This window comes from Microtus oregoni, unplaced genomic scaffold (genome assembly GCF_018167655.1).
Source record: "Microtus oregoni isolate MIOR12 unplaced genomic scaffold, Mior012 000097F_ref0000449, whole genome shotgun sequence".
Lineage (NCBI taxonomy): Eukaryota > Metazoa > Chordata > Mammalia > Rodentia > Cricetidae > Microtus > Microtus oregoni.
In genome coordinates, this window is record NW_024544710.1 from 3,523,915 (window position 1) to 3,546,845 (window position 22,931).

At 42.1% G+C, this 22,931-nt stretch overlaps 1 protein-coding gene across 1 annotated transcript; it reads left to right on the plus strand.

Moving 5' to 3' along the window:
* Positions 1–1,414: 1,414 nt before the first annotated feature.
* Positions 1,415–22,679, plus strand: LOC121442889 (DNA excision repair protein ERCC-6-like). The gene is made up of 2 exons (XM_041644531.1): positions 1,415–1,482; positions 18,969–22,679. The coding sequence occupies exons 1-2, from the start codon at positions 1,415–1,417 to the stop codon at positions 22,609–22,611; spliced, it is 3,711 nt and encodes a 1,236-aa protein (XP_041500465.1). The 3' UTR covers positions 22,612–22,679.
* The last annotated feature ends 252 nt before the right edge of the window (positions 22,680–22,931 follow it).

A 22,931-nucleotide genomic window follows, 5' to 3' on the forward strand; every position in this document is an offset into this window, starting at 1 on the left:
GGACTCTGGAAGGCACTAGAAAATGGCCCAAAGGAAGCTACAAGGCTTGGGGATGTATGTAGCTCAGTAGGAGAGGTTTACCTAGCAGCAGGTACCATTACCCTGAGTTTGACCTCAGCAACGAAATGCAGGAAGCAGCCAGTGCAAGGCTTAGCGCTGGAGGGGACCCCTGAAGCAGTGCGACAAGGAGCTGAGAAAATCCAGTAACAAAAAGGCACTTGTTGTCCACCCTGATGTCTTGAATTTGATTCCCAGGACCCACATGGAGGAAGAGAACTACGTCCTACAAGTTCTCCTCCCACCTTCACACACATGCTGTGGCATGAGCACACACACACATACCAAATAAATAATTGGAAATTTCAGTCCAGCAATTCAGGAACTCCCTAAACATACCAGACTGGTCTAGAACTCCGAGATCCTTCTGCCTCCCGGGTGCTGGGATTACAGATGTGCGTTATCATGCCTGGTATGTAAATGTTTCTTGCATGAGTACCGTGTTAACATGATTTCCACTCCTTCCCATCCAATTCCTGTCATGTCCCTTCCCCAAACCTCTCACGTGTATAACCTCTTCTTTAGAAAGCCTGCTGAATTCATTTAGTATTGTTTAAATAAGAGCTTTATTTTTGGGTTTCGTCCACCGACATTCCTCTCCTCTGGTTTTTCATTAATTAATTTATTTATCTGAGACAAGGTCTTGTTTTTATGTTAGCCCAGTCTGGATCTTGAGATCTTCCTGCCTCTGTGCACCACCGCCAACGGCTTAGGCTTTGTCCTTGAAACCCTTCAGAGTCTGATTTAAAAGGTGTAGGACTTTGTCTCTTAGGCGTGTGAATTCGAGTATGTTCAGTGCCAAACACTGGCAGGTAGGGAAAGGGGCAATGGAAACCTCTAAGGGCCATTACAATAAGACAGCCTCCACTTGCGAGCTCAAGAGAAACACGCGCACATTTTACATTTTATTTAATCTCTCAGCCCCTCCAAGTCACCCTCAACACTCTCACCCTCGGGCAGCACAGTTTGGAAGGGACGAAAAACACACACACACACACACACACACACACACACACACACACACACACACACACACACACACACACACACACACACACACACACACACACACACACACACACACACACACACACACACACGAGCGGTCACGTGACGACGTAGCCCTGTACGTGGCCCCAAACTAGCTAATGTAGCCGGCGGGCTCCGGTGCTCGAGGGCGCAGGCGCAAGACCTTTCTGGGCGGGGCTCCGGAAACCGCGCTGGAGCACCGGGTTCCGGATTGGCCAGCCTGGAGGTGGCCGGTTGGCTCTTCCTCCTGGTTCCTGTGCCTTACTCAGTAAGGCGGGGGCGAGCGAAATTCAAGCGTGGCTTTACTGTAAAGCCGTTTCCCACGGGCATGGAGGCTTCCCAAGGTTTAGCGGAAGTCGAGACTTTGAACCCACGGCTAGCTGAGAGTTATCTGAGGTATGTTTGGGCCTCCGGACGGGTCTAGCTCGCAGTCCCTGGCCTGGGGTTGGGGTAGAATGACTCCCACACGCTCCCCGCGGAACCGTTTGTGGATTTGACCGGCGTCTCCCTCACCCCCACCCCGCGCCCTCCCATCTTAGTCAAATAACTTTCGAGACAGGGTTTCTCTGTGTATCCCTGGCTGTCCTGGAACTCGCTCTGTAGACCAGGCTGGCCTCGAACTCATAGATATCCGCCTGCCTCTGCCTCCCAAGTGCGGGGCTTAAAAGCGTGTGCCACTACCTCCCGGCTGCAGAATGAACTCTTTAAGAGCCCGAATTTCAATTAATTGATGAAGTCCTTGAGTCTTTCTAACCTGAGCCTGGGCAAAAACAGAGGGAAAATGGTTCCCACGTTGTTAGTAATCGGTTAGTGGAAATGGGATCTGAAAAAGAAATGCTGTATAGTGTTTGATAAATGCTGTCAAATGCTTCGCTTCCTGATCAGAGTCTTGTCTTTAAATGAAAGAATGACCAGTTATAATGGTCGGTGAGCGAAGGGAAGGCATCAGCCAGAAACGGAACCGTTAAGAAATGGGCCTGAATAAGCAAGCTTTCACCAGATGACTGACCCGGAGCTTGGTAATGTGGAGAGGAATATTTAACTATTAAAAATTGTAGTACAGGGTTGGAGAGTTGGCTCAGAGGTTAAGAGTACTAACTTTTGGCACTTCCAGAGGACCCAGGTGCGGTTTTTAGCATTCATATAGTGACCCACAACTGCTTGTCACTCCAGTCGTGCAGGATCCTATACTCTCTTCCGGCTTCCACAGTGGTGCACACACATACATTCAGGCAAAACACGAATGCCCATAAAACTAATTTTTTAAAAATCTGCGTAAAACATAAGCAGAGGACTTGTAGGCATTTTTCCTAAAAGCATACTAATAGTGGCAAACAAGCACATGAGCGGATGCTCAAAACCACTTATCAGTAGAGGAAAGAAAATCGCAACTATAGTGGGGTGTGTGGCATTCTGTCCTGGGAACTGAACCAGGGTCCTCTGGAAAAGCAGTTAGTGCTCTTAATCACCAAGTCATATCTCCAGCATGGAGTGCATGTTGTTAACTTGTAGTTTTTTTGAGGCAGGGTTTTGCCATGTGTAACCCAGGCTGCTCTTGAACTCTTGTCTTTCTCTCTCAGCCTCTAGAGTATTGCAGGTGTGTAACACCCAGTCCTACGGAATTAAAGTTTGGTGTTGGTAGTGGTCAGAACCACCGGTATTCTGAGGAGGTCTCCCTTAAGGGACCTTCTCTTGGGTAAAAATGTAGAAAAAGGATTTCATGACAAACCAGAGAGAAGCAAAGTTAGCGAGTGTGTGGATATTTAGACCTGGAGTCGTGTAAGTAGAGGCAGTACAGGGTGTGTGCTTCACAAGAGAGTTGACTCTCCTGTCTTCACAATGACTCTCTCTGTATAAAACTCTGTGGCGTTCGAAGTTAAATATCTCAAAGGTTGTAATTTTCAACAAGATTTGATTAAATCAAACTTAAAATTTAATTTAATTAAAAATAAATGGCTGGTTTACTTGTTTTTCTTTTCTCTTTGTTGTTTTTTTGTTTGGTTTGGTTTGGGTTTTCGAGACAGCCTGCCCTTTCTCTCCATAAAACATTTTATTGTGTGAGATGCCTTCTTGTGTGTTATTTGATGCACAGAAGATTTTATTTACTTTTTGTCCTCATTTATTTAGCTTATAACATAGCCTGGTTTCCTAAAGTAATACAAATAGCTTATTTGTCAGGCTAGAGCAAACAGTCCTTATGGGGGCCATTTCTGGGACACAGGTGTGTCAGCATATCCAGCAAGTATTCAAGTTGTGTTTTGTTTTAGGATGGAAAGGGTTTGTTTTAGCATCTACTTCCAGGCTATAGTCCATGACTGTGGAAAAGTCACATCATATTCACAGTCAAGAACAGAGAAAAATGAGCACATGCATACTTTTCAAAGCAGGGTTTCTCTGTGTAGCTTTGGCGGTCCTGGAACTCACTCTGTAGACTAGGCTGGCCTCGATCTCACAGAGATCTGTATGTCTCAGCCTCCTGAGTGCTAGGATAAAAGGTGTGCACCACCACCACCACCACCACCCAGCACAAGTTTTTTTTTGATATTTATTGAACTCTACATTTTTCTCTGCTCCCCTCCCCCCTTTAAGCCTCCCCCAAGGTCCCCATGCTCCCAATTTACTCAGGAGAACTTGTCTTTTTCTACTTTCACTTCCCATATAGATTAGATCTATGTAAGTCTCTCTTACTGTCTTCATTGTTGTCTAAATTCTCTGGGATTGTGGTTTGTAGGCTGGCTTTCTTTGCTTTTATGTTTAAAAACCACCTATGAGTGAGAACATGTGATAATTGTCTTTCTGTGTCTGGGTCACCTCACTCAAAATAGTGTTTTCTAGCTCCATCCATTTTCCTGCAAAATTCAAGATGTCATTATTTTTTCCGCTGTGTAGTACTCCATTGTGTAAATGTAACCACATTTTTCTTATCTGTTTTTTTGATCGAGGGGCATTTAGGTTGTTTTCAGGTTCTGGCTATGACAAACAAAGCAGCTATGAACATAGTTGAGTACATGTCCTTGTGGCATGATTGAGCATCCTTTCTATATATACCCAAAAGTGGTATTACTGGGTCTTGAGGAAGCTTGTTTTCTAATTTTCTGAGAAATCGCCACACTGACATCCAAAGGGATTGTACCAGCTTGCATTCCCACCAGCAATGCAGAAGTGTTCCCTTTAGCCCACAACCTCTCCAGCATAAATTGTCATCAGTGTTTTTGTTCTTGGCCATTCTTACAGGTGTTAGATGGAATCTCAGAGTTGTTTTGATTTGATTTCTCTGATGACTAAGGTGTTGAACATTTCCTTAAGTGTCTTTCAGCCATTTTAGATTTATCTGTTGAGAGTTCTCTGTTTAGGTCTGTACTCCATTTTTTTTATTGGATTATGTGATCTTTTGGTGCCCAATTTCTTGAGTTCTTTGTATATTTTGGAGATCAGACCTCTATCTGATGTGGGGTTAGTGAAGATCTTTTCCCATTCTGTAGGCTGTCATTTTGTCTTGTTGATTGTGTCCTTTGCTTTACAGAAGCTTTTCAGTTTCAGGAGGTTCCATTTACTAATTGTTTCTCTCATTGTCTGTGCTGCTGGGGCTATATTTAGGAAGTGGTTCCCTGTGCCAATGCGTTCAAGTGTACTTCCCACTTTCTCTTCTATAAGGTTCAATGTGGCTGGCTTTATTTTGAGGTCTTTGATTCATTTGGACTTGAATTTTGTGCATGGTGATAGATATGGGTCTATTTTCATTTTTCTACATGTTGATAATGGTCTTGAGAAGTAGTGGACTGGGTATCAGGGGCTCTCTCCTCATGAAGGGATTAACTCTCAGCAAGTTTGCTTTATGTTAGTCACTTTCTGTTGCTATAACAGAATACCTATAAAAGAATACCTTTAAAAAACAGCTTAAGATTTATGTGTTCTCCCGGAGCAGTGGTAGTGCACACCTTTAATCCCATCACTTGGGAGGCAGAGGCAGGTGGGATCTTTGAATTTCTTGCCAGCCTGGTCTACAGATTGAGTTCCAGGACAGCCAGGGGTATAGATAGAGAAACTGTCTCTATAACCAAAACAACAACAGATATTTATTTTGGCTTATGATTTTAGAGGTTTTGGTAATACTTGGCTGGCTGCATTGCTTTTAGGCCTTCCTTGGGTAAGGCAGGAGCTTCATGAGGAAGTAGCATAACAGAGGGAATAGGAAGGGAAGGGGAGTGACCTGGGGCAATGCATACCCCTCCTGGGTACACTCACAGTCACTGGCTTCCTCACCTGGGCCCCATCTTCTAGGTTACACAGTTTCCTGATAATGCTAGTAGAGGTCTGTGGTACACACCTGTAATCCTGCAAGCAGGACAAGAACACCCAGTGCCCCCTGCTGCCTGGGGGTTGGTAGCAGCCTGACCACTGTCTTGTTGATAGGTCACAGTAACCAAGCCCCACTCCCCTACCCAGAGAAAGCGTGATCCCCATTGTGTAACTTAAGTCATGATTGTCCTGCTTCCCTCTCTAAAGACACAGGGTACACATTAACGAAGGTCACTTTCCCAAAGTATAAAATATCCCCTTTCCCTAAGAAACTTTGGAAGCTTTCTCGTGGTGCTCCTAAACACCCTTCAGACCCCCGCTGTTCAGTCAGCATTCATAAAACTTTTTGACTGAAAAGATAATCCACCTTCAAACCTACGTCAAACTTTCCCAAGCATTTCCCAGGCTGGGGGCCAGTTGCTTAAAAAGTTTCCTAGGTGGGCCTGGTGGCATTCACCGGTAATATCTGACACTCAAAGGCTTAGCCAGGAGGGCTGAGGGATAAAGGAAGGAAAGGCAGAAATATGGAAAGAAGGAAGAAGAGAGTGAGATAAATAGGAAGGCAGCCAGCGCTGGGCGGTGGTGGCGCACGCCTTTAATCCCAGTACTCGGGAGGCAGAGGCAGGCGGATCTCTGGGAGTTCGAGACCAGCCTGGTCTACAGAGCTAGTTCCAGGACAGGCTCCAAAGCCACAGAGAAACCCTGTCTCGAAGAACCAAAAACAAAAACCAAAAAAAAAGAGGAAGGCAGCCAGCTGCAGGGGTTCACCCCTATAGTCCCAGCTATCCTGGTGAACCTCTGAAAACAAACACAACATCCACGTGGTAGCTTACCAAACAAACCAAATGTAGTAAATGTTAATGAGCAAATGGAGCTTGTATTTCCCTAGGTGATTTGGATTTAACACTCTGGCTTTTTGGGATTTTTTTTTTTTTTGGATTTTTTCGAGACAGGGTTTCTCTGTAGTTTTTTTGTGCCTGTCCTGGAACTAGCTCTTGTAGACCAGGCTGGCCTCGAACTCAGAAATCGCCTGCCTCTGCCTCCTGACTGCTGGGATTAAAGGTGTGCGCCACCACCGCCCAGCTAGAATCACATTTTGTTGTTGTTGTTTTGAGACAAGGTCTCACATAGCCTAGGCTGGCCTCTAATTGAATTTCTGGTCCTTCTGCCTCTACCTCCCAAGTGCCAGGATTACAGGTGTGTTCCACCATGCCTGACTAGACTCAATTTTTTTTCTTTGAGACAGGGTTTCTCTGTGTAGCCCTGGCTGTCCTGAAACTCCTTGTAGACCAGGCTGGCCTCTAACTCACAGAGATCTGCCTACCTCTGCCTCCCCAGTGCTAGGATTAAAGCCGTGCACCATCACTGCCTTGCTAGACTCACGTTTTATCTAAATTTTAAGCATTCCACTCTCCCTTACCTTACTTAGGATAGGATGCCAATGTGAATAACCATTTGACAGCACTGGGCTCTACAGTACTTTTCACTCTTCCTTACTCTGCTTGGGTTCACACTTCCCTCCTTACATAGCTCTGAAGTTTAGAGTCAGTAATATAGAAACTTCCTTGCTTGTAATTGTAACTTTCTCTTCCCTGACCCCCTGTATTTTTACCCTCTTGACAAGACTACAACCTTCGTGTGGTATTTCTGGAAGTTGTGGATATTATCTTATATGACAAGAAAGTGTTGTGAGTTCGAGACCAGCCTGGTCTACAAGAGCTAGTTCCAGGACAGGCTCCAAAACCACAGAGAAACCCTGTCTCGAAAAACCAAAAAAAAAAAAAAGAAAAAGAAAGTGTTGAGGGGCAAGATGGAATCAAGGTCACTAACAGTTGGCCCTAAAACAGTGAAATTTCCTCCAGATAATTGCAAGGGTCCTTAAAAGTGGTGGAGAAAGGTAGGAGAGCCAAATTATGCTATAAAGGAGGACTCAGCAGGTTTTTGCTGACTGGTGAGATGGAAGTGGCTGTGATCTAAGAAATGTGAGCAGCCTCTAGAAGCTGGAAAGAAAAGATTCTTCCTCTTAGACCCTCCAGAAAGGAATGCAGTTCTACTGGTACCTTGATTATTAGCTCAATAAGACTTGTGGTAGACTTCTACAGAACCATAGGATAGAAGGTAATATGTGGCAATGAGCAGGGTGCTGCACACCTAGCACTTGGAGGCAGGAGCAAGAGGATTTCTGTGAGTTCATTCCCAGCCTGATCTACATAATGAGATCATATCTTAAAACTAACAAAAAAGGTAATGTGCACCTTTATGGTGGCCTATGCCTATAATCTCAGTGCTCAGGAGGTTGTGTCAATTGTGTTAAGTTTGAGATCAGCCTGGGCCACATAGTGAGTTCCAGTCCAGACTAAGCCATAGAGTGAGACCCCTGTTTCAAAAATGATAATACAGACTGGAGAGATGGCTCAGCGGTTAAGACCACTGGCTGCTCTTCCAGAGGTCCTGAGTTCAATTCCCAGCAACCAACCACATTGGTCTCACAACCATCATAATGAGATCTGGTGCTATCTTCTGGCCTGTGGGCATACATGCAGACAGAACACTGTATACATAATAAATATATCTTTAAAAACCAACAAAATGATAATGCAGAACTAGACAGGTGGCTCAGCGCTTAAGAGGTCTAATTTCCAATACCCCCATGGCAGCTTCCATCTGAAATGCTAGTTCCAGGGGGTTCATAGGAAATGTATGCACACTGTATACAGACATACATGTAGGCAAAACACAAAATAAGAAGATAAGTAGTTTTAAGATAACATAGTTGTCCCTCTCTGTGTCCTTAGAGATCAGTTCTAGATTTCCCTTGAATACAAAAAAAAAAAAAAAAACCCTGCAGGTATTCAAGTCTCTCATTCTTTTTTTTTTCCTTTTTTTTGTTTTTTTTTTGTTTTTTTTTTTGAGATAGAATTTCTCTGTGTAGTTTTGGAGCCTGTCTTGGAACTCGTTCTGTAGACCAGGCTCACCTCGAACTCACAGAGATCTGACCGCCTCTACCTCCCTCAAGTCTTTCATTTAAAATGATATCATATCTGTGTCCTAGTTTAAATCATCTCTGTATTACTTATAATGCCTAATACAATGTAAATCTATGTACATAGTAATTAAGTTGTTCTGCTTAGGGACTAATGATAAGCAAAAAAGTCTGCATATTCAATACCAGTCATTGTTTTTTTCCCTAATAACTTCTTTTTAAAAATACTAGATTTGTTTTATTTTTAAATTATTTCTGTGCGTGTTTATGTGAGTGCAGGTGACCTCAGAGAACAGAAAAGTGTTGGGGTCCAATGTTAGTCCAGACCCTTAATTATTTTTTTTTTGACCAGACCCCAACATAAACTATCTCTCCCCGGACCGGCGTGGAGGCGCGGGAATAAAGACAACTCACATGGCTTTATCGGGAGGGAAATTTTTAGTGGTCCCTCATGAAGTCTTGAATTTACATTTTGAAGAATTTTTTTTTATTTTTTAAATAGTCTTTATACCAAAACTTAACTGAGTGGGAAAATCATTAGCATTTTGTCTCCTAGGTAACCAGGTGAATGGCTTTTTGTCACATCCACAACTACCTGTTTGTTTTGTATGCTACCTGTCATACATAGGCTGAATTAACATCTCTATTTGGCATCCTCTAAATTACAAAGAAAGGAGCAAAATATCCTGACCTTTTTTAGCTTAGTGACAGCCTGTCTGGAAGTTTATGTGACCCATCTTAGGTGTGTCCTATGGCTTGATAGCTTGGCTGTCATACCATATAGAAGAATGGGCCGACAATTTATTCTTTCTTATTAATTTTAATAAAACCTGTGTTTCTGTAACAGGACAGGATGATTATGCCTGGCTTGGGCAAAGACTTCTATTTATATTTTTTGTCTTTGGAACAGGCATTTATAAATGTGAGCTTCTGTCTTAGGCATCTGAGAAGAAGACACTTTAAACCTGTCATTGACTGCTGATCTCTGTGAAGAAAAGAGATTAATGGAGAGAGATACCTTTGGGCTCTGTGTCTTAGAGCCATGCTTTTTTGTTAGGATAAATTATAATGCTTTATGAATAATTATTCTCCCAAAGACTATAGTCTCCTATTTTAAGAGAATTACCTGATTTGAGAATGTTTTTTTAAGCTAGTTTAGAGTAGCTCTTAAATCTTTTTTTCCCCACACAGACAACTTGAGCTAACTCTTAAATCTTTTTTTTAAACATTTATTTATTTATTATGTATACAACTTTCTGCCTCCATGTATACCCACACGCTAGAGGAGGGTGCCAGATCTCATTACAGATGGTTTGGAAGCCACCATGTGGTTGCTGGGAATTGAACTCAGGACCTCTGGAAGAGCAGACAGTGCTCTTAACCACTGAGCCATCTCTCCAGCCCCTTAAATCTTCTTTTTTAAAGATTTATTTATTTATTATGTATACAACATTCTGCCTCAATGTATGCCCACACGCCAGAGGAGGGCGCCAGATCTCAGTACAGATGGTTGTCAGCCACCATGTGGTTGCTGGGAATTGAACTCAGGACCTCTGGAAGAACAGCCAGTGCTCTTAACCTCTGAGCCATCTCTCCAGCCCCCCCTTAAATCTTTTATATTGTATCAGTATCTAAAATTTTTAACATATGTATTAAGTCCCAACATTTATAGAATGTGTCAAACTTTTTTTTTAGCATTTGACAGGTTAATATCATAATTTTTTGTATTGTTGGTCAATACCAACTTTTTAAAATATCTTTGTTAGTACCATAATTTTTAGCATTTTTGGTCAGTACCAACTTTTTTTAACATTTTATATGTAGTTACAAATATTAGGTCAATACCGGTAAGAGTATAATGACATTGTTGTTATTAAATACCAGTTTTAGTCTCTGAACAGCAGTTAAACCCTTAGTCTGTCCCCTTCTTAAGTGAAGAGGGGTTTTGGTTATTATTTTGAGTCTTTTTTTTTAGGGGAAAACTTAGTTTTTAGGTTTAATTATTTAATCAAAATGAGATTGATTAAAATAGTTAAATGTTTAGTCTGCATCTCAGCTCCAAAGCAAACAGGATTTAAACTGCCGAAAATTGTAGTCATTGTGGTTAGGTCATCTCACCAGGGCCTCTGTGTGTCCCAAGTGTTTGGAAGCAGCTCAGCATCTGTCCCTCAGTGCAGCATGGCACCCTGCAGTGTAGAGTGGTGGTAGCAGGCTCTGTAATCAGACACTCCTCTCTGTTGGGGGCAGGGAAGACTGGACCATGGACTCTTTTTTAACTCCTCTATGGTGTGTTTGTAGCTATGATGTTATCTGGTTTGTCATTTTTTACTGTATATGTAGTCATCTTATTTAGCTTTTTTATGGCTTTTTTTGTGAAAAAGAACACAAACACATCCTTGACCCCAAATTAATATAGGTTGGGTCTTTTTATGATTTATTGTAAGGGCTTTTTTACCTTGTGTTAGCAAAGGTCACCTTGGCGCCATTATTTCTATGTGGGTGTCTATGTGAGTGCAGGTGATCTCAGAGAATAGAAAAGTATATTGAATTTGCCTGGGTTATGGGCTGTTGTAGCTTCCTCTGATAAAGGTGCTGGAAACCAAAGCTGGTTCCTCCTCTGCAAGAGCATTACATGCTCTTAGCCACTGAGCCATTTCTCCATCCTTCCATATATTTTCAGTCCACTGTTAGTTGAATTTGAGGATGTATAAACCATAGATATGGAGAATCATCCATAATTACTGTCAAGAAGGCTCATAATATTACTTGGCAGACTATATTTCTCTAATGTATCCACTAATCTGTTCTATTAGGTGGTTGTTTCTTATCATTCTGCTTTTCAAAGCCTCAATGCCTCCCTCATTTCTGAATCTATGACCGTGCTTCCAGTTTCACTGGGTTGATAGAAGCAGTCACAAGCTTCTCCCTGTCAACTCATGCCCCGGTGTGGTTCCCACTGTATTTCCAGCTCTGTGTCCTGTTAGTACAGATGAACTCTTCATGAGGCTCTGTATAAGGACTTTTATCTAACTTTTGTTGTTGCTAGAAAACAGACAAGAAATACTTTTGTTTTATTTTTTGCTTTTCTTTTTTTTAAATTTATTTTTAATGATTTATTTAACTTTATTTTATGTGCATTGGTGTGAAGGTGTCAGATCTCGTGGAACTGCATTTTCAGACAGTTGTGAGCTGCCATGTGGGTGCTGGGAATTGAACCCGGGTCCTCTGGAAGAGCAGTCAATGCTCTCAACCGCTGAGCCATTTCTCCAGGCCCATATTTTTTGCTTTTCTGAGACAGGGTTTCTCTGTGTATAACAGCCCTGGCTGTCCTGGAACTCACTCTGTAGACCAGGCTGGCCTCGAACTCGGAGATCCACCTGCCTCTGCCTTTTGGGTGCTGGGACTCAAGATGTGTGCTGCCACCTAGTCAAAAAAAAATACCCTTTAAAGCTGGTGGGGGAAGTAGAGGCTAGTCTGGGCTACATAGAAAGACCCTGGGATTTTAATTACTTTTTAAATTTTATTTTGAAAATTGAAAATAGATTTTTTTCATACAGTATATTCCAGTCACCCTTTCTTTTCTCCCAGTTCCTCCTCGAATCTCCCTACTTCACCACCACCCAAATCTATACTCTTTCTTTCTCTGTCTCAAAAACAAACAGGTTGCTAGGCAGTAGTGACACACGCCATTATTCTCAGCACTCAGGAGGCAGAGGCAGGTTGATTTCTGTGAGTTCGAGGCCAGCCTGGTCTACAGAGTGAGTTCCAGGACAGTCAGGGCTATGCAGAGAAACCCTGTCTCAAAAAAACCAAAACAAACAAAAAGAAAACTAACAGATATCTAAAAAATAATAATAAAAGCAAGGAAGTTTTCCAACTTTGAGTAATACTAATATTGATCAGAGGGCTCACTGGTCATAGTCTAATTCTTTGCAATTCTTTGCAAACTTGCACCCCCCCCCCATGATGAGGAAGTAGTATGTTGGGGATATATAGTAGTAGTCTTGAATATCCTGTTTTCTGTCTACTTTTCATTCTTCTTTAATTGGTTTCTCTGATATTTTGTCACAGTGATGAAAAAGCTAAGCAACACAAAAAGATACATATTATCAGTGTGACATTTTTCTGTTGACTTTTTTTGGTTTTGACTGGCCTGGAGCTCACTATGTAATCAGTCTGACTTTGAGCTCAGATCTGCCTACCTCAGCCTCCTAAAGGTAGACCACTACACCCAGCTCTGTTGACCTTGATCACCTGACTTAAGTTTGGCTTGCCAATTGATCAATATATAAGGTTAATTGTCATCGGAGGGGCCCCTTTCCATACTGCACCATTTGTTAGCATGTCGTAATGTGCAGCATACATTTAAGGAGTAAGAATTAGACCTTATCTCATTGAGAGTAGAATGTTTACCTTATTTGACGTTCTTCTGTGTGGGAGATTTGTCTCCATATTTATTTACTTGTTTGTTTACTCGATTTTATTGCTATGGGCTCATGGACATTTATTTCATACTTTTGAGTTCTATACTACAATTCAAGTGTTCTATCTCCAAGCATGGTGATCTGGTTCAGTTGATTCCTGAGTCAGTTTGACATATCCACATCATTATAGAGTTAGTTTTTTTGGGTTTTTGTTTCTTGTTTTGGTTTGGTTTTGGTACAGGGTCTCTTGTTTCCCAGCCTGGTTGAACTCTTGATCATCCTGCTTTTACTTTTGAAATTCTGGGATTATAGCAGTGTACCACCATACCCCATTAACTCCGTGTATTTAAATCACAAAATAACCTACTCTTTTGGACTCCAAGTTCTTACATAGTTTAATTTTTGCTGTGGTCCTAGAATCATCCATGTTTTCAGAGAACTGGTTTCTTTGATTGTGGAGTTATATTAGACTCCTCGGTGTGGTACTAAGTATGTTTATTGTTACTATCATTGCTTCTAGACCCTCTTTTATGACAGAAAGTAAGTAGATATATATAATGATCCATATATATATTTCTTTATAACCATTTCTATCTACATTAAAGTAGACATGGATTTGTACTCTTGTCCCCAACTCTGATCTGTACCTCTGTGGATAGCTCTTGCCATGCCTCTGTAAAACTCCTACTGCAGCAGTCAGAAACTTGGCTCCCACAATCTGTCATTAGTCACTTACCTTTGCAAGTTCAGTATCCATGAATTGCTGTTAAAATACAGAAATTCTGCCCGGCGTTGGTGGCGCACGCCTTTAATCCCAGCACTCGGGAGGCAGAGGCAGGCGAATCTCTGTGAGTTCGAGGCCAGCCTGGTCTAAAAGAGCTAGTTCCAGGACAGGAACCAAAAGCTACGGAGAAACCCTGTCTCGAAAAAATCCAAAAAAAAAAAAATACAGAAATTCTGATGATTATAAGAAAAACAAGCATCGACCTCGTTCCCAGCTTCTCCTTTACTATCACAACATAGATCATTGCTGACACCAGATGGGCAGAGGCTATTCACACATTAGCACACATACTTTCAAGCAATTCCTTCAGTTTCTATTGCTGTGATAAAACATGACGAAAACAACTTCAGAGGGAAAGGTTTATTTCACCTTACAGTCCATCATGAAGGAAGGGAAGTCAAGGCAGGAACTGGAGCAGAAACCGTGGAGAAGTGCTGTGTACTGACTTCCTTGCTAGTGGCTTGCTCAACCTGCTTTTTTTTTTAACAAGTCCCAGGACCACCTGGCCAGAGGTAGCACTGCCACAGTGAAACTGGGACCTCCCACATCAATCATTAAAACACTACATTCGCAGACTCGACTACAAGACCGCCTTATGGAAGCATTCTCGGTTAAGATTCCCTCTTTCCAACCAGACTGGCAGTGTGCACCTTTAATCCCAGCACTTGGGGACTTGGGGGGCTGAGGCAGGCACTTCTTTGTGAGTTTCAGAGCAGTCAGGTATACATAGAGAGACCCTGTCTCAAAAAAAAAATTAAAAAATCCCTTTTCTCAGATATGTTATAGGTTAAGCTGGGCGGTGGTGGCGCACACCTTTAATCCCAGCACTCGGGAGGCAGAGGTAGGCGGATCTCTGTGAGTTCGAGACCACCCTGGTCTACAAGAGCTAGTTCCGGGACAGGCTCCAAAACCACAGAAAAACCCTGTCTCGAAAAACCAAAAAAAAAAGATAAGTTATAGGTTGGTATATAAGTTATATGTATAGGTTTGTGTCAAGTTGACAAAACCAACCACCACAAGCTCAAAGTCCTAACCCCTTGATCTTCTAATGGTCTGTGATGATTTGTGTGCGTGTTTCTCTCTCTCTCTCTCTCTCTCTCTCTCTCTCTCTCTCTCTCTCTGTGTTTGTGTAGAGTGTTAGGTATATAGGTGTGTGGGTGCATGTGCATAATATGTGTATATCATGTGGACGTAGGTACAACCTCAGCTGCTATTCTTAAGCCTCTGTCCACCTTGATTTTTGAGATAGGGTCTCACATTGATTTGGAACTCACCAATTAAGCTAGGCTGACTGGCCATCAAGACTCAGGGACCCTCCTGTCTCCACCCCTCAAGTTTGGGATAACAAGTGCATGCCACTACTCCCACTTTTTGCATGGGTACTGAGGAGCAGACTCAAGTCTTCATGCTTGTAGAGCAAGCACTGTTCTGGCTGAACTGTCTTCACATTGCAAAGTTTAAAACATTTTGTGTGTGTGTGTTCTACCAGCTTTTTTTCTTTTGGGCCACCAACCACTCCTAAATCATGACACAGAGACTTATTATTAGTTATGAATGCTCAGCCATAGCTTAGGCTAGTTTCTTACTAGCTCTTATAACATAACCTGTTTCTCTTCATCTGTTTTGCCTCAAGGCTTTTTACCTTTCTTTATTTTTTGTTTATTGTTTTTTGAGACAGGGTTTCTCTGTAGCTTTGGAGCCTGTCCTGGAACTAGCTCTTGTAGACCAGGCTGGCCTCAAACTCCCAGAGATCCACCTGCCTCTGCCTCCCGAGTGCTGGGATTAAAGGTGTGCGCCACCACCGCCCGGCAGCTCTTTTCTTTTCTACTTTCACTGTTTCTCTTGGCTGGCTGGCTGGCTGGCTGGCTGGCTGTGGTGAGTGGCTGCCTGACTTCTGGCCTCAGGTGTGTCCCTCTCTTTCTCCCTCATTCTCTCCCCTCTAGAGCCTAGATTTTTCCTCCTACTTATTCTCTCTGCCCATCAGCCCCACCTGTCCCTCTCTTGCCTAGATATTGGCTGTTCAGCTTTTTATTAGACCAGTCGGCCTTCGGCAGGCAAGGTGAAACAAATGCAACACATCTTTACATCCTTAACAAAGGCAGCATAAACAAATGTAACACACCTTCACATAGTTACAGTAATATTCTGCAGTATAAACAAACACAACACATCTTTGCCTAGTTAAAATAATATTCCACCTTTCCATGGCCTCTGCATCAGCTCCTGCCTCCAGGATCATTCCCTGTTTGAGTTCCTGTCCAGACCTCTTTTAGTGGTAAACAGCAATGTGGAAGTGTAAGCTGAATAAACTTTTTTCCCTCCCAAGTTGTTTTTGGTCATGGTGTATCATAGCAATAGTTACCCTAAGACACACTAAGTACACTTATTGGGAATATTGAGGCAGAATAACAGATCCACCTGGGGCATGGGGTAAGAAAAAAACCTTAAGTGAGACCTGAACTGTATCTTTTAAGAAACTTTAAAAAAACTGGTATGTATTAATTATATAAAATAATGGGTTTCATTATGACACTTTAATATGTGTGTGTGTATAGACAGTATGTTGATGGTATTATTTCCCCATTATCCATATTTAAAATGATTTGTAATACCATCTGTTTTTTTGCAAACAACAAAATTTCCTGGAACTGCTGTGTCGATCAAGCTGGCCTCAAACTTAAAGATCAGTCTGCCTCTGCCTCCGCCTCCTTGTGCTAGAATTAACGTTGTGTACTACTATACCTGATGATCTTCTTAGTAATATCTGAGTAGTACTCTATTGTGCATATAAATATTTGTGTGTGGCCTCTGGGTGAAAAGCATTAGTGTCAATCACCTAGTTACTTTTATGGGTCTGTGAATTCTTAAATTCGAACAGAGAGTCAAAAAATCTAATGTTGAAACCCAGAGATTTGTGTCTTAACAAGCCCCTTCCCAAGAATGTCTATAGAAAATTTAAGAGTCATCTTTTCTTGTCTTTGTGTAATGGAGATTACACCTAGAGCCTTGTGAATGTTAGACAAGTGTTCTACCATTGAATTAGATATCTTAGCCTGAGAATCAATGTTTTTTAGCCTTGTTTTTTTTTTTTTGCCTTTTGAGCCAGTGTATAGCTCAGGCTGGCCTTTAACTCATGATGTTCCTGCTGTCATTGGAATTACGGATGTGAGGTACCACACCTGCCTCTGAAAATCTTTAAAGATTAGTGAGGTGAAGTTAGCACAGTGAGAGAGGGGAGTGTTCTAGAAAGAGAGTGGTGGTGCGAGTTTGTACTTAGAGGACACAGAAAAACGTAATGGTGTAAGGACTTAGAATAAAACTTGTAATGTATGATAGTATAGGCCTTTGATCACAGCACTCAGGAGGCAGAAGCAGGCAGACCTTTGAGTGTGAGACCAGATCAGTCTGGTCCAGTCTACACAGTAAGTTTCAGAATAGCCAGGGTTATATAGGAGTACCCTGTCTCTAAAACAAAAATATCTAAGGTAGGTAGTGACTAGTAAAGACAGAGGGGTCGTAGGATATGTCAGAGAGGACTTGTACTACCAGATTAAGCAGCTTAAATTTTGTAGACTATGGGTCCACCATAGACATTTTTGAGTTAACACCTTCATTGAATGCTTATGCCAGGCATTTCTCCTAGTGATACTATACAGTTCAGTGACATTCATTATATTCACATAGTTGTGGAAGTGGTGTGTTCAAATAATTGTATGCCTTTCACATAGCTAATTTTAGGATATTTTCATTACCCTCCAAAGAAATTCGTAACATTTAGCCATCGCCTCTCCAGCCCTAGAGGGTTATAAAGTAGTGCCTTATTGTGGTTTTGGTTTGCATTTCCCCATGACTAACATCTTTTTATGTTCTTATTTCCCTTTTAATGGTTTTTGTTTTGTTTTGTTTTTCAAGACAGGGTTTCTCTGTGTCTTTGGAGACTGTCCTGGAGCTAGGTTTTGTAGCCCAGGCTGACCTAGAACTCACAGATCGTGTGCCTCTGCCTCCTGAGTGCTGGGACTAAAGGCTTACACCACCACACCCAGTTCTATAAAGTATTTTTGTTCTCATTTTTGAGGAACCTCCATATTGTCTTCCATAGAGGCTGTACTGTTGTATATTCCAAACAGTATGTCAAGACTGCTCCCTACCCCAGAATTCTTGCTTTCTTGTCAGCATTTGTCATGGTTATTCTAAGTTGGGTGAGATGGAGTTTCTTATATTTTTTTACTTATTGTTAGTGTGTGTGTGTGTGTGTGTTTGTGCGCGCGCACACGTGCGTGCGTGTGTGTATGTATGTGCAGAGGTCAGAGTACAGCTCTGGGGACTTCCTTCTATAATGGCTTCTAGAGAGTGAACACAGGTTGTAAGGCCTGGGCTGAAAGTGCCTTTACCAGCTGGGCTATCTTGCTGGGCCAGGATGGAGTCTCATTGTAGTTTTGATTTGTATTTCCCTACTAATAATGTTGAGCATTTATTCATATCCATTGTTCATTTTTATTTTGTGTTTTTTTTGAACTAGAGTCTCATGTAACGTAGATTGGTGTTAGATTTGCTTTGTAGCTGAGGATGGCCTTAAATTCCTAATTCTGTCTCTACTTTCCAAGGGTTGATATTATAGACATACACTAACATCTCCAACTGTAGTTCTTCTTTGTGTTTGTTTTGAGGCAGGGAATTAACTCTAGCCCAGGCTGGCCTAGAACTTAAAAAGGCCTTTTTATATCCATCCATTCCTCCATCCAGCTAGCTATTTTGAGTGTAGGTGAGTAGATGCACATGACAGCATGTTTGCAGGTCAGAGGACAACCTGAGGAAGTCAGTTCTCTCCCTCTTCTATGTGGATTCCAAGGATCAAACTCAGGGCTTGGTGGCAACCCCTCTACCCATTGAGCCAGCTCACCAGCCCTGGCCTGGAACTCTTAATCCTCTTGTCTCAGCCTCTGAAGTGCTTGAAGTACAAGTATGTATTTTTTTTCTGTGCTAATCTCTGCCGTCCTGAATTAAAGGCTTTAGAAACCCAATTTAGTTACAGGGCTGAATGAACCTCATCTAGTAAAATGCTTGCCTAGCATGCACAAAGCCCTGAGTTTGTCTCCCAGCACCTCATATAAAATTGGGCATAGCACATGCCTATAATTCCCAGCACTCATGAGGTGGGTTAGGGGTCAGAGGCTAGGGAGAGATAAGTTCAAGGTCACCCTTGGCTATATAGTGAGTTTAAGAAGAACTGCATGGGGTACTTGAAACTGTCTTTTTTTTTAAAGCCCACTACAGTCTGGATTAAAAAATGGACTCTGACCCTAGAGGCTCCTTTATGCCAAGCAAGTATTTTACCACTTGAGCTACACCCCTAGTCCCATGTCTTATTTCTTTACCTTTTTTTCCCAAATAGATATGTGCAAGAAGCCAAAGAAGCAGCTAAGAATGGAGATCTGGAAGAATCATTGAAACTTTTCAATTTGGCAAAGGATATTTTTCCCACCAAAAAGGTGATCAGCAGAATCCAAAAACTGCAGGAAGCTTTGGAGCAGTTGGCAGAAGAAGATGGTGATGACGAATTCACAGATGTGTGCAACTCTGGCTTGATGCTTTATCGGGAGCTGTATGAGAAACTCTTTGAGCATCAGAAAGAAGGCATTGCCTTTCTCTACAGCCTGTATAAGGATCAAAGAAAAGGGGGCATCTTAGCAGATGATATGGGATTAGGAAAGACTGTTCAGATCATTGCTTTCCTGTCTGGTATGTTTGATGCTTCACTTGTGAATCATGTGCTATTGATCATGCCAACCAGTCTCATTAATACATGGGTCAAAGAATTTGCCAATTGGACACCAGGAATGAGAGTCAAAACCTTTCATGGCTCCAGCAAGGATGAACGCACTAGAAACCTGACACGGATTCAACAAAGGAGCGGCGTTATTATCACTACTTACCAGATGCTAATCAATAATTGGAAGCAACTTGCAAGCTTTAATGACCAAACATTTGTATGGGACTATGTCATTCTTGATGAAGCCCATAAGATCAAAAGTGCCTCCACCAAGTCAGCAATATGTGCTCGTGCTGTTCCCGCAAGTAATCGCCTCCTCCTCACAGGAACACCAATCCAGAATAATTTGCAAGAACTATGGTCCTTATTTGATTTTGCTTGCCAAGGCTCCTTGTTAGGAACATTAAAAACTTTTAAAATGGAATATGAAAATCCTATTATTAGAGCAAGAGAGAAGGATGCTACCCCTGGGGAAAAAGCCTTGGGACTTAAGATATCTGAAAATTTAATGGAAATCATAAAACCCTATTTTCTCAGGAGGACCAAAGAAGAAGTGCAAACGAAAAAGGCAGATAAGCCAGAGGCCAGGCTTAGTGAAAAGAATCCAGGTGTTGAAGGCATTTGTGAGATGCCTTCCTTTACCAGGAAAAATGATTTCATTGTTTGGATACCTCTTGTGCCTTTACAAGAGGAGATTTATAGGAAGTTCGTGTCTTTAGATCACATCAAGGAGTTACTAATGGAGACACGCTCACCTCTGGCTGAGCTGGGTGTCTTAAAGAAACTCTGTGATCACCCTAGGCTGCTGTCTGCACGAGCTTGTCATTTGCTCAATTTAGGGACCGCCACATTGTCTGCTCGGGATGAAAATGAGCAAGGAGATACCTCAGATGTGAACAGCATTGATCACCTAACTGACAGGGTACTGATGGAAGAGTCTGGAAAAATGATATTCTTAATGGCCCTGCTAGAGAGACTTCAAGATGAAGGGCATCAAACTGTGGTGTTTTCTCAGTCAAGACAAATTCTCAACATCATTGAGCGCCTTTTAAAGAATAAGCACTTTAAGATGTTACGGATTGATGGCACAATTACTCATCTTTGGGAACGAGAAAAAAGAATTCAGTTATTCCAGCAAAATAAAGAATACTCTGTTTTTCTACTTACCACTCAAGTTGGTGGTGTCGGTCTAACATTAACTGCAGCAACTAGAGTGGTCATTTTTGACCCTAGCTGGAACCCTGCAACTGATGCTCAAGCTGTGGATAGAGTTTACCGAATTGGACAGAAAGAGAATGTTGTGGTTTATCGCCTAATCACTTGTGGGACTGTAGAGGAAAAAATATATAGAAGACAGATTTTCAAGGACTCGTTAATCAGACAAAGTACTGGTGATAAGAAGAACCCATTCCGCTATTTTAGCAAACAAGAGTTAAGAGAGCTCTTCACAGTTGGGGATCTGCAGAACTCTGCAACCCAGCTGCAGCTTCAGTCTCTGCATGCTGCTCAGCGGAGATCTGATGAGAAACTAGATGAGCATATTGCCTACCTACACTCACTGAACATAGCAGGAATCTCAGACCATGATTTGATCTTCACTCATGAGCTGTCTGTTAAAGAAGAACTTGCCATGGTAGAAGAGTCTCCGTACATTCAACAGAGAGTGCAGAAAGCCCAATTGCTTGTTGAATTTGAATCTCAAAATACAATGGAAAGACAAAAAACTGGAAATGAAGAGACCTTGCTCAGAGCACATGCATTTTCTTCTCAACGGAATAAGAAAGGTCCTGAATTGAACAAACCCCGGCCTCAACCATCACACCTTCTGACTAATCCTACTCAGGTAGAGGCTATCAGTTCTCAGATGGCCAGTATAAGCATTGGTGATCAGTCTTCTGAGAGTGAGTCCCAAGATGAGTCCCAAGATCCCTCCAAGTCACTTGATGTTACTTTGCTGCAAGGTGATGGGCACCACTATGAAAGTACATTGGATGCTGACACTGGAGCTACTTCACCCCAGGAGGGAGGAATTTGGACTGACTCTTCACTGGGACCTGCAGAATGTTTTGCAGCTGGAAATGAAGCTATGCAAAAGAAGGCATCACAAGCATCACCTGGACAAGAGACCCTGCTGGAGAACCTTCTGGGAAGTTTTAATTATTTACCTAGACAATCCATGAAGGCTGATCTTGGGTCAAATTTAGATCTACAGGATAGTAGTCCCACAGCAGATGAAAATCAAAACATAGAATCAGATGCGCACGTGATAGAAATATCTGATGTCTTGTCAGCATCTCCTAGTGCACTGCAGGGTGCTCAAGCTAGCGAGGCCCAGTTGGAGTTGAAAGAGGACCTTTCAGAGTCACCACCAGAGTATGCATGTGATTTCAATCTTCTCCTGGAAGACTCCGCAGACAATAGACAAAATCTCTCCAAGTTTTTGGGACTTGTTGAGAAAGAAAATAGCTCGCAAAGCCCTGCAGCTAACACTAGGGCAGAGTCAGCAGTTAATCGCAGTTTTGATTCTTTTAATGAGAGTGATGAAGAACCAGACATGATTATTGTGAAAACCAGAAGCAAAGCTAGAAGGATCCTCTCAGACACTGAAGATGAAGATGCTTTTAAAGGTACTTCCAGCACAAGTTCATTTAGCACCTCTCCCTATCAGTTCTCATCTGTGAAACAATTTGATGCTTCATCTCCCAAAGATGACAAAAGTCCACCTGGAAGGTTCTTTTCACCAAAAATAACTGATAGTGTGAATATATCCTTAGATTCTAGGAGATCTCTGGCTTCTAGGAGGTCTCTGATCAATGTGGTTTTAGATGACGTGGAAGATATGGAGGAAAGGCTTCAGAGTAGCAGTGAGGAGGAGAGTGCTCCAGGTCATGAGGAAGAAGAGGAAGAAGAGAGCAGTGAGGAAGCCTCTGTGCACACAGAAGAGGATCCTTCTGAGGAAGCACAGGCTTCAGGAAACAAGCCGAGCAGCTTGACTGAGTCTGAGCCTAGACCTCTGACCCCGAAGAGCTCTCCCTGTTCCCCTGAACCTTTGTCGAGCGACCCTTTGGTTGATCCTCCGCAGGAACCAGCCGTGGAGGCTGCTGATGACTATGAGACTCTTGTAGCTCATGGAAGAGAACTAAAAGAGTGTGGGAAGATACAGGAGGCTCTCAACTGCTTAGTGAAAGCTCTTGACATAAAGAGTGCGGATCCTGAGGTCATGCTCATGACTCTAAGTTTATATAAGCAACTTAACAACGCTTGAGAACTTTAGAGCCTGGTTAGTATGTCTAAAAGGAAACTGAACAGAAGTTTTGTTTAGTATTTCTTTCCTTGAATATTTCATTTTTTTCTTTTAGGCATATTATACAAACTTTCAGATGACTTTTTTTGTATTTTTAATTGATACTTCCTAAAGTTTTTGTGAAACTATCTGGGTTATTTTTTTACTCTGAAAAGGACCATCTTGTCTGTCAGCTCAGATCAGAAAATTAAAGTGACTTTTCTCAAGTGTTTTCTTCTCCATTCATGTTCTTTGTTTTCTTTTTTCTTTTTTTTTGTTTTTTGAGACAGGGTTCGTTCACT